Raw genomic sequence first — 11,454 nt, 5'->3', positions numbered from 1 at the left:
CGTAGGTCAGAGAACCCATGAGTTCTGATTCATCCACCCATCAATCAGCAAAGCACATATTCTCAGCGCTGTGGCCTTGACCCAACCCTCATTCCCTCCCTGTCCACAATTCATCTTTAGTCTAAAGCAGTGGTTCTCAACCTTCCTAATGCCATGACTATTCAATACAGTTCCTCATGTTGTGGTGACCCCCAACCATAAAATTATTTTCGTTGCTATTTCATAACTGTAATTTTGCTACTGTTATGAATTGTAATGTAAATATCTGATATGCAGGATGTATTTTCATTGTTACAAATTGAACATAATTAAAGCATAGTGATTAGTCACAAAAGCAATATGTAATTATGTATGTGTTTTCCGATGGTCTTAGGCGACCCTGTGAAAGGGTCGTTCGACCCCCAAAGGGGTCATGACCCACAGGTTGGCTACCCATACAGGTTGAGAACCGCTGGTCTAAATGAACCCTCTAAACGTTACACATATGTATTGTATTTGGCAGCTGAAAAAAAAGAAAGGATACTGAGATACTTAACAAAACAATAATGTGATCTTGATTAATACGCTCAGGAAATTCAAACTCTGGCAGAATAAAGTACAAGCCTCACTCTATACTACAGCAAAAAAGGTTGCTTTTTCTTCAGCAGTTCGACTCCCCCACAACACTTTATATTTTATTTAGACAAATGTCTGACTATAAACTATATTGAAATTACTTCAAAGGCTTCTCCTTCCATCTGACAATAACAAGCGTGCTACCAAATATTTGTGACAAAGCCTGCCTCCTGCTGGACAGTCTCACCCTCCCTTCCTCCGGGTCTCCTGAGCCACAGTGATCAGCAGCACTGCTCTGCCAACGCACACCCCGGCACCGCTGCTCTCTTCCGGATGCTCTCCGGACCCACACAGTTTGGAATTTCTCTAAATGCAGCTTACATATAAAAACTGTCACATCTCTTACTCTATTGTAAAATTTTAAACTGGGGAAAAAAATTTTGTGCCCAAATTGAATGTTTTTTTAATAAAATACTCTTCTTCCAACAGAGTTCAAAATGCAGGTTAATTTTATGATACAGGTAACAAGTGATCTCTCTCTTCTCTGGGCTTCTAATCAGTTCCACGATCAGAGTTTTGATTAAAGCTCTTCCCTGCCATGAAAAAAAAAACCACAAAAACACAATTAATTGAAAAAGCAAGAATGTGCATAGAAATGAATTTTTCTGTAACACATTGCCAAGCTCTGTTCCTAAAATCACCAATACTTTGTATTTTCTTTCTTTGCAGGAAAATTATCCTGTACTTTGCTGTGTTGTTGTTTTTTTTTAAATCTTCTCCACAAAGACCATGTAATGCTTTTACTAAATCCTAAATCAAGTCCATTAACATTTTCTTGGACTACTGGTAGGTAAAAATGCTGAGATTAAGTGAAACTGAAAATGTTGTATGGGCTATGTACCTCATATTTTTTCAATGTCATCTTCTCTATGAACATACCTCTTATGATAGAAGTGTCTGTGTGAACTTCCTTTTGTTTCACTATGACCTTTTTTAAATCTTCCGTTACATGGATTTTTATATGTTAATGCCAGACAGTTTACCAGCAGAAATTTAAACAATGTAGTCAGTCTGTCTCCCCTTAATTAGGCTCTCCTGAATCCCTTCTTCCAGTGTCTTAGCCTAGATAAGACGCATTTTTAATTCAGGAAACACATTCAGGCAGGTGGCTGTAGGGGGCTTATGAGAAGTCTTAGGGAAGACAAAAATGTTAGTCATGTTCTTTCTGTTAGATTCCACTGGAATGGAGCCATAGGTCATCTGCTGGCTGGAGATGCCAGGATGCGTGGGTATCTTAGCTTAAAAGGCAGATCCTGGTAATATTGTTCTAACAGGGTTCAGCAAGGTTGGCAGCACCTTCCAGGGGTCAAGGCAGGTGCTCAGAGATTTTTAAAGGAATTCTCCATCATGCACATGCAATTAGAAAAGTATCTTCCTCAATTTCCTTAAGTGTCAATCTGTCCCTTCCTATCAGAGGGGAATCATGAGTGAGGGGCTGCCTATCAGAGAAAAGGAATTTGGAGCAAAGGGACAGAGGCCCCAGTCAGGACATGAGTGTCATCCTGACCCTTTGTGGATTTCTTCTACAAACTTGCATGAATTGCTCTGGGTTTTCTCTTTTCAAAGCCACGTGAAGACACCTGGCCTGGGGAAACCCATCCATGAGGAAGCATCTTTGTGAGGGCAGCATTAGGAGCAAAAATAAAAGCCAAATTATAATTTCACCCACTACACTCAGTTAATGTCCATAATGGTCTCTTTATGATTTATTTTAGTAACCTAAGTCTGGTTATGGATCCTGGGGAACAGAAGGAAAAAAACTACAGATACTTGCCCAAAACACATGCTGAGAAAAGCAAATGGAAAGATAGAATGAAATGTAAGATAAACTTGGTAGAGGCAAGAGATACACTTTAATGAGGTTTGTATAATTGAAAGCATAGTGAAAAGTATCTACAGAGATACTTAAGTGTAAGGATTTATGGCTTCTCACATGCTTTTCAGAGAAACTGTCTATGAAAAGTATTTTAGAGCATTAACCCTTGGGTGATATCTATGGTAATAAGAGAGAAAATATGACAGCCCAGGAAGCTCTAGGCCAGAACACATAGTGTCTGTTTTAGTTTTCTCTGCCATTTGCTGTCACTATGATCGTGAGTAAGTCCCTTCAGCTCTCCAAGGCTTCTTTCCCTCGTTTATAAAACTTAAATAAAGAAACATTCAACCTACAAAGCCATCGTGAGAAATAAATGGGGTCGTCTGTGTGGGAATGTTTAACTCTAAAGAACTCAACAAACATTGGTTATCGCATGAACAGGAACTACGTGTTCCCGCTGGAGGCGCTACTCTAAGGCTCACGGTTAACAGCCTGAGCAGGGGCGCTGTTGTGAATGCTTACATTTGATGTTCTCGCACAAAAGCTGCAAACTCAGGATCATTGGCATACAGTTCCAAAATTCTCATTCTTTCTTGAATTTCCTTTTTGAAAAGAAAAATAGGCCATACATCACATTAGAAAAGCTTAAATCATCTTTTAAAAGGAGTCCTAATTTTTATAAGGAAATGTGGCTGTCTGGGCTATCCAGGGGAGAACTATAGGAAAGAATGGCCTTTTCAGAGAATGAAAGGTTTGGATAATACACGAACTGCTCAGAATAACTCCGGCATATTTCTAAGGAAGTGGGGAGGAGGGAGAGAGCAATTGTTAACAATGGAGAAAGAAACCACTGAGTGGAGAAGAAGGTACAGCTCAGATTCATATACCCTCTGCATACTACATCAACTGGGGGATATCATGAAGCAGAAACTAATCAGGAAATACTTCTCATCTTTTCTTGTTCCTCATGCACACACACACACACACACACACACACATACACACATCCGAAACAGCAGAGCAACAACAGAAAAACAGTTTCCTACCTCTCTGGAAAGCCCACTGTTCTCATATATTTGTCTGATTTCTTCCCTGCTCAGACCACCAATCACCTCTCCTCGTGCTGCGCTGTGGAAGGGACCCTGAGGATAGGGTCCCCTGTACTGTTCCATTCCTGCCCCATGCCTTTCATACATAGGGTTGTACTTTACGGCATCTTCAATGGATGAAAGGCTGGCAGGCTGTCTGCTGGAGCCACAAAAACAAAAGTAGGATTCATTCAGATTCAGATGTATAACCACTTAGAAGGTTATTTACCTGTAGTAAGATTTCTCTTGGGGAAGAAAAGGAGGTGAACTGATACAAATCAGGAGAGGTGACTGTGAAAAATACCCAGATCAATCTCAGAAATTATTTATCACGTGTTGTCATTATTATCTCCTCAACTACATGGCAAGTGCCCCAGGGAATTGTTCCATGTCTCATTCATCTTTACTTGCCCCACAGGGCCTGACACTCAATAAATGCTGATGGGGAACCAAGCCTGCCAATAGATAGTATTTCATGGAATGCATACAGTGCCATCATTCCCAGAATAGACAAATAAAAAATCAATGTGTAGCACACAGAAAATCTGATAAAAATATAAATATGGGAGTAATTGGGCCTCAGGTTCAATTCAGGTCTACAAATATTTACTGAGCATTGATTATGTGCCTAAGACAGTTCTAGATAGTTGTGGGAGACTGATATAGGGTTAAGCCTCGGACTGACTTGCTGGCAAAGTCACAAACAAGCCCTAGGTTAGAGGGCACAGTCCTCTTAGCATAATTAGGCTTGACCTTATAACACTCCCTAGATCTTATCTGAGAATCTAATGGGCTGAGGAAGTGCAGGAAGTATAACCATGGTGTAAACAAGTGAAACTCACAAGAACTGTGTAACTATGGTAACCACTACCTTGTTTACCGCTCACTATAAAAGCTTGGTGAGGCCTGAGCACAGTGGAAGTCCTTCCTCTTGAGTTGGACTTGCCGCCTGGTCCCCCAATATTCCCAGATTAACTAGTGTCTTTTCTATTTCATTTGTGTGCGGCTCCTCTTCCAGACCCGAACCCTGAACCACGCAGGACGTGGAGGGAAACACTTACGACAGATAGTAATGATAAAGAATTGATTGGAATGAGATTACAGTCTAATGAAAAGTCAGACTCAATAAAAAGCATAAGAACAGTGATGGAAGTATGTCCTGGGGGCTCTAAGAACCAAGGAGAGGTGCCTCCTTAGCAAGCTGAGGGTGAGAGAAGGTAGCCTAGACCTAAACCAGTAATTCTTTAGACTATGGAAGCACAAAAGCAAAGTACAACCATTGATTATAATCACACTAGAGGCCCAGTGCACGAAATTCATGCATGAGTAGGGTCCCTAGTGGCTGCTGGCTGCCAGCTGGGGCCTCCCTTCCTCCGGCCACCTGCCGCCAACCAGGGGGAGCAGCCACAGGCGGTTGGCTGGCCAGCCCCAACCCCTGATCAAACTCCCAGTCAAACTCCAGGCTGAGGGGACAATTTGCATATTAGACTTTTATTATATAGGACAGTGATGGCAAACCTATGACATGCGTGTCAGAGGTGACACGCGAACTCATTTTTTTGGTTGATTTTTCTTTGTTAAATGGCATTTAAATATATAAAATAAATATCAAAAATATAAATCTTTGTTTTACTATGATTGCAAATATCAAAAAATTTCTGTATGTGACACAGCACCAGAGTTAAGTTAGGGTTTCTCAAAATGCTGGCACCCCGAGCTCAAAAGGTTCGCCATCACTGGTATAGGATAACAACCCAAAGGGTCTTTGGATTGCTAGTCTAATAAGTAAAACAGATTATATTTTCTCCATTAATGAAGCTACATTTTACTAAAAGAAAATCAAATGTCATTTCTTGTCAGATTCTTATCTAGATTCAGAACCATAATGAGCCAAAAGTAACAAACTAACTGATCTGGTCTTCATACAAGGATCTCACCTTATCTCCATCACCCTTCCAACCTCTCCCCAACCACGAAACACGCATTGGGCCATGCTCAATGAGGCCATTCCTTCAGTGTTCCTTGAGATTCACTCATGCCTTCCTAACTTTGCTCATGCTCATTCAAGTAGCTAGAAAGTGCCCCACCCACCCACCATGGATAGCTACTCTTCTGTCCAGCTAAATATCACAACCACTTTTCAACTTCTAAGACTCTCTCCCCCAGGCAAAACTAACTCATGTCTCATCCAGGTCCCTTTGCATCTTACTCATACTGCAGCTTCTGTTTATTTCCAATTTGACACCCTTGGAGGACAGAGCCCATGTTTTCATTCAACTTTATAGCTTTCTCTCTTGCACCCCAGATCCTTATTCGATATTTGGCACATAGTCAGTACTAAATGAATGAATAAGCGGGACATTTTCTTCACCCAAGAGCAGTTTTATTTACCTAAAGGGCCTCTCTCTTTCTCTCCGAGCATTCTGAGCTTGAAGAGTCTTGATAAGGAAGATGACAACAGCAGAAGAGACGAGGAGAAGTCCAACCACGGCGGCGATGGTGATGCCTATCACCAAGGGCTCAGACACAAACTCCTCACAGTGCTCCCCTCGGTACCACCAGTTCTCACCCACTCGACACCTGTAATGAGAAGTGACCAAGTGTCAAAGTGGAATCACTTTGCTGAAAGTAATAATGAACAGCAGAAGCTTCAGTGGGACCTGGGAAAGGTAAAGCAATAAATACTGGCCACAGGAAGCTTCAGTAAAGAGGTAAATATGCAGGTTCAATGATCATACGTTTTAAGTCCCTCCCAACCCCAAGGCCACAGACCTGTGGAAAATGTCTTCAAATCCCACAGCAGCAAGGAAATCACTGCTTTTCCATAATACTAATTTCTCTGGATATCAAGGGACTACTTTTCCCCTTAGTTTCCTAGCTAAACATTACACTTTTCCACATAGAAAAATCTGAATCATTTCTACCTAGTTCCTCTGTTTGTGGCATTATGCCAACATTTGGCCATTTTCACATCCACAAATTGTCCTCTCATTTGTTCTCAGCACTCGCTCCTTTTACACCATGTGACTATGATGTGTGGTGGGAGGTTGATTTGCTCTGCTTTGTTTTAGGGGAATGGGCAGGAAAAGACAGTAAGGGTGCCTGAAAGTTAGAACCATGAAAATTCTACCTTTAAAAAATGGATCTCAGCCCTACCCGGTTTGGCTCAGTGGATAGAGCATCAGCCTGTGGACTGAAAGGTCCCAGGTTCGATTCTGATCAAGGGCATGTACCTTGGTTGTGGGCACATCCCCAGTATGAGGCGTGCAGAAGGCAGCTGACCGATGTTTTTAACTCTCTATCCCTCTCCCTTCCTCTCTGTAAAAAATCAATAAAATATATAAAAAATAAAAATAAATAAAATAAAAAAATGGATCTCAGGTACTTAAATAAAATATATTTGTCATGACTTCAAAGACTTCAACTATTTGCTTTTTTCTCTGAATACTTGGTAGGATCAAGAGCAGTCCAAAGCCATTCAAAACATAATCCAAATAGAATAAAACTCCTTTGTTTTCACTTTCAGGTGCAGTATTAAGTGTTGCTCTTATGCTGAAACCTAAGCACCAATTGCCTTACCATCCCTCTAAGAACCACAACACAGACCCCAACTACTACCAGGACTCTCAGTGGGACACTACACAATGTCTTTCTCACAGCCTAAGAGCATAAAATAAAATAACCATTTGACCTATAATTCAGGCCTTTTAACTGACTCAGTCTTCACATGAACACTAAATGGTGCCAATCTATTGTTTAGATATAACTTCTACAACAAATATTGCTGAGATTATCCTAAAATCATAGGTGTAGACCCTTTTTCTTCAGAGGAAGTATCTACAAACTCATGAAGTCAAAATTTCTAGCTACGCCATACCTACAAATGGCCCCATGTCCGGGCATAATGTCACACTTCCCATCATTGAAGCAGAAGTCAGGCTGAAAGTCACAGAGACTCTGACAAGGCAGTTCCTCCACACTCAGGTATCCAGGGTGGCATCTGCACTCCGCTTCTCCACTCCAGGGATTGACCAAGCACTCGGAAAACTCATTGCATGCCTGAAACTTGCAAGGGTTGGCTTCATCCCCTAAAACATCAAACAAACCAGAAAAAAAATACTAGAAAGGGCAAAACACAGGAGTTGGAGTACATGAATCTCCTCCACTAAGTCTCACTGTCCAAAGTACCATGGGGACGACCCCTTTCCTGAAGCATTAAACTACACCATCACCACCAAAACCACAAAAAATTTCAGATTCATCCTAAGAATCTTTCCTAAACCCTTCAGAGGGATCATGGCCCAGAAACACCTTAGTTTTAGATTTCTATATTTCAAAACTATGAGAGAATAAATCTCTGTTTTTGTAAGCCATCCTGTTTGTGTTCTTTTGTTACAGCAGCCCTAGGAAACTCATACAGGGGACCACTGATGAGATGCTCATATAACAAGGAAAGCATACAACAGTGCTGTTAGATGGGCAGTTTCTACAAGGGGCCCATGCAGCAGGGTTCCATTGTAAATATAACAAAGAAAGCATACAACAGTGCTGTTAGATGGGCAGTTTCTACAAGGGGCCCATGCAGCAGGGTTCCATTGTATATTTCCTGTCCTCACAGTCTTATTCTAGTATACATATTGTGACTTTGTTCCCAGAAAACAATATAATCCTGGCCTAGCAGTGTGTTTAGAGAAGAGGAAGGATAATATTGCATGGCTTCCTATGTTGATGGAAGTTCAAGAGTTTTTGTGCAAAGAAGTTAAACAAGAAACACATCAATCTTATCTCTAGCCAATCTTGAGATAAAATAATATTTTAATCTGAAGACCTTTAACTAAAAATATACAGGTAGTAGGGAAATTCTATTTTAAAATTCTAAAATACTGTGATCATTCCATGGGTATATGTGTGAATGTCTGGTGGAAGGGAAATAGGAAGAGGGAAAAAATAAAAGTTGCTTCCTTTTGCCCTAGGCCAAGAAGAAAGACTAAGACTAATATTTTAATCATGTAAATAAAAGACTGTAGCTTTCCAGTCTGTTTCCAGCCCTCTGTGTAGGTTAAAGGTGGATGCCCAGAAAACACGGCCCTCTGTTTAAGAGCACCTTAATGACTTTAGGAGAAAACAAAGATAGACCTGGAGCTTAATTTGGGATAAGAGACAAGGATCTAAATTATAAAATGAATTATGTCTAGTTTACCAGGGACAGGCTAAGAGAGGAATTGATGGGTCTAGAAAAATGATAATGAAGAAAATATGGAAAAGGTGTAGAAAGACAGCCAGAATAGCATGGTAGCTGGCTTGGTCCAAAAAGTTGGCCAATAAGAAATGACTTTGAAAGGGTTGCTGAGGAAGTTTAGGATATTTATGCCCAACAATATTTTAAACCGCCTGTGGTGGTATGATAAAGCCTTCTCTGTCACCCTCATAGCAAAGGAAATATCTGAGAGAATCAACTACCTTGTAGAGGTGCCTTGGAAAAGTCAAAAATGGGACTGTGATCTGTATTGGGTTTTCATAAGGAACAACCACAAGGATTGGGAATTCAGCAGAAGGAACTCAGAGCTGGAGGTGATTGACAGCTATTTCATCCCTGTTCATTCCTGGAGATATTGGGGGTGGGAGGGACCTGGATGCAGGTTTTACACTACACTTGGGAGGGGCTAATGCCAGTTCATTTGAATATTAAAGAAAAAGGTGACCCTATAAACCTGAATGACTCAGCATGCAGCTCACATGTGAGTTACATAAAATATTGATGTAAATGCACTTATTTATTGTCCTTCCCTTTTTTAAAAAAGTGGGTTGACTTTTGCAAAAAGTTTTATGAATCATATCTGCTTGCATGCATTTGTATGGCTAGTCAAATGCAAATATATGTTATTATTTTAATACTTAGACTATCCCCATAAAATACATAGGCCAGGTAATATTATCCCCATTTTAAATTTTTTTTAAGTTTTTGATTAGAGCTGACATACAATATTATATTAGTTTCCTGTGTATAACATAGTGATTAGACATTTATATAACTTATTAAGTAATCACCCCAAACATTACCCCCATTTAATATATGCGGAACTAAAGCTCAGAGATAATATAGATCATCTAGGGTCTCACAAATGATAAATGGCAGAGCAGAGGCAAAAAATCAGGCCTTCCAGCCCTGGCTAGTTTTCTCAGTGGAACATTGGCCCACGCACCAAAGGGTCGCAGGTTCAATTCCTGGTCAAGGGCATGTTACAGGTCAATTACAGCCCCAGTCGAGGAGGCAGCCAGTTGATGTGTCTCTCTCACATCGATGTTTTCTCCCCCTCTCTTTGTCTCTCTCTCTCTCTCTCTCTCTCTTTCTCTCTCTCTCTCTCTCTCTCTCAAAAATATTCTCAGGTGAGGATTTAAAAACAAAAGAACAAATAAAGAAATCAGGCCTTCCAAATTATAATTACTTGCTTTTTCCACTACACCACATGGCAAAAAATGCGCAACTGGCCTTAGAGAACTCAAATGGCAAGAGATTTAAATATTGGAGGATTGGCCAAATCATTTTCCTCACTTTCAGTGAATAAGGATTTCAAAGGAAAGAAGGTGACTTTCTCAGTTAAAAAATAGAGTTCACTTTCAAACCAGTTTGAGAGTAAAAGTCACTGGAGAAATACGAACTCAGGTATTCCCCCTGACTCCTACCTAAAACCACTGTCCTCTGGTGGGTGGAAGATGAAAAAGAACAAAGTCTGAGGATTCAACAGTATTCACTGCATCCAAATCTTCCAAATAAAAGCAATGGTTCATTTCATTCGTTCGCAGTATTTTTTAGTACCTTTTATATGCAAGACACTATGGTTAATAAAACAGATAAAATATCATTCCTTGTGGATAGCTCAACTGAGGATAATGCCCATTAAGCAACTATGTGCATAAATTAGCATTATTACAATAGTTATAAGCTCTATAGCAGGAAAAGAACATGATGTTACAAGAAAAACTAACAGGAGAGACCCAATCTAGAATATGGGTGAGTCAGTGAAAGTCTTGAGGAAGAGACATTTGAACTGAAGCATAAAGGGTGAGCAGAAGTCAGCCAAGAGGGAAAAGAGTTCCAAGCAAAGGAGACAGTATGTGCAAAGGCTTTAAGGCAAGAAAAGTTGTTTGAATTTGAGGAACTAAAATCCAGCAAGTTTGACTTGGTAAGCAAAGAGGTTAGTTTCATTGGATGATATCGGGGAAGAAGGTAGGGTCCAGGCCTTATAGCTACTGAACCAGGCAGTCATTGAAGTAAAGTAATCTGATTGATGTTTTTAGAAAGAGCACCCTGGCTGCTATCTGAAAAATGGAGAAGGGAAGGAAACAAGAGAGGTAGTGGGGAAACTAGTTCAAATGAGAGGTGGCAATGGTGGTAATAGAAACTGAGGTATCAGAATGACTTCCCAGGTTTCTGGCCTAAGTAGCTGAGTGGACACAGCTTCCATTTATCAGGATGGTGAAGCTGAGTGGAATGGATATAGCTGAAATGCGGAGAGACACAGAAAACAAGATCTCACTCTTACACTTCTTAAATTTGATATACATAGAATACATCCAACTTAAGATCAACAAGTACATAGTTAGATACTGATTCTGGAGCTCAGAAGACAAGTCTAATCTGTATATAAATTTTATCTCTATTAGACTTATAATAATGGAAATGGATAAAACAACTTGGGAAAATTATATAGAAGGAAGGAATCTAAAGGCCAGATTCCACAAATCTACCTGCTTGGCAAATAGAGATGTAGCAAAACAGATCCAGTGGAAAGGTAAAAAAGAGAGCCAGATAGAGTAGAAAAGGAAACAGGAGGTAAATAAGTAAAAATAACATATGTGGACCACCCTTTTGAAAAGAGAATGATACTGATGTCCTTGGAAGAGATATACTAATTATCAAGATGGGAAAATTTG

The 11,454-nt window shown here is 40.2% G+C and overlaps 1 protein-coding gene across 1 annotated transcript in view; it reads right to left on the bottom strand.

Moving 5' to 3' along the window:
- Positions 1-475: 475 nt before the first annotated feature.
- Positions 476-11,454, bottom strand: part of IMPG2 (interphotoreceptor matrix proteoglycan 2) — an 87,028-nt gene continuing 76,049 nt past the window's right edge. Inside the window, exons 14-18 of the mRNA XM_015571275.1 lie at positions 7,397-7,638; positions 5,911-6,099; positions 3,478-3,679; positions 2,954-3,033; positions 476-1,148 (exon numbers count right to left, since the gene is read on the bottom strand). Coding sequence (XP_015426761.1) covers positions 1,136-1,148; positions 2,954-3,033; positions 3,478-3,679; positions 5,911-6,099; positions 7,397-7,638 — 726 coding nt within the window. The 3' untranslated portion in view covers positions 476-1,135. The remainder of the gene's footprint in view (positions 1,149-2,953; positions 3,034-3,477; positions 3,680-5,910; positions 6,100-7,396; positions 7,639-11,454) is intronic.

The sequence above is a fragment of the Myotis davidii genome, unplaced genomic scaffold (assembly GCF_000327345.1).
Source record: "Myotis davidii unplaced genomic scaffold, ASM32734v1 scaffold48, whole genome shotgun sequence".
In the NCBI taxonomy this organism is placed as follows: domain Eukaryota; kingdom Metazoa; phylum Chordata; class Mammalia; order Chiroptera; family Vespertilionidae; genus Myotis; species Myotis davidii.
Note: the sequence above shows the minus strand (reverse complement) of the source record. Positions and strands in the feature narration are given on the sequence as shown.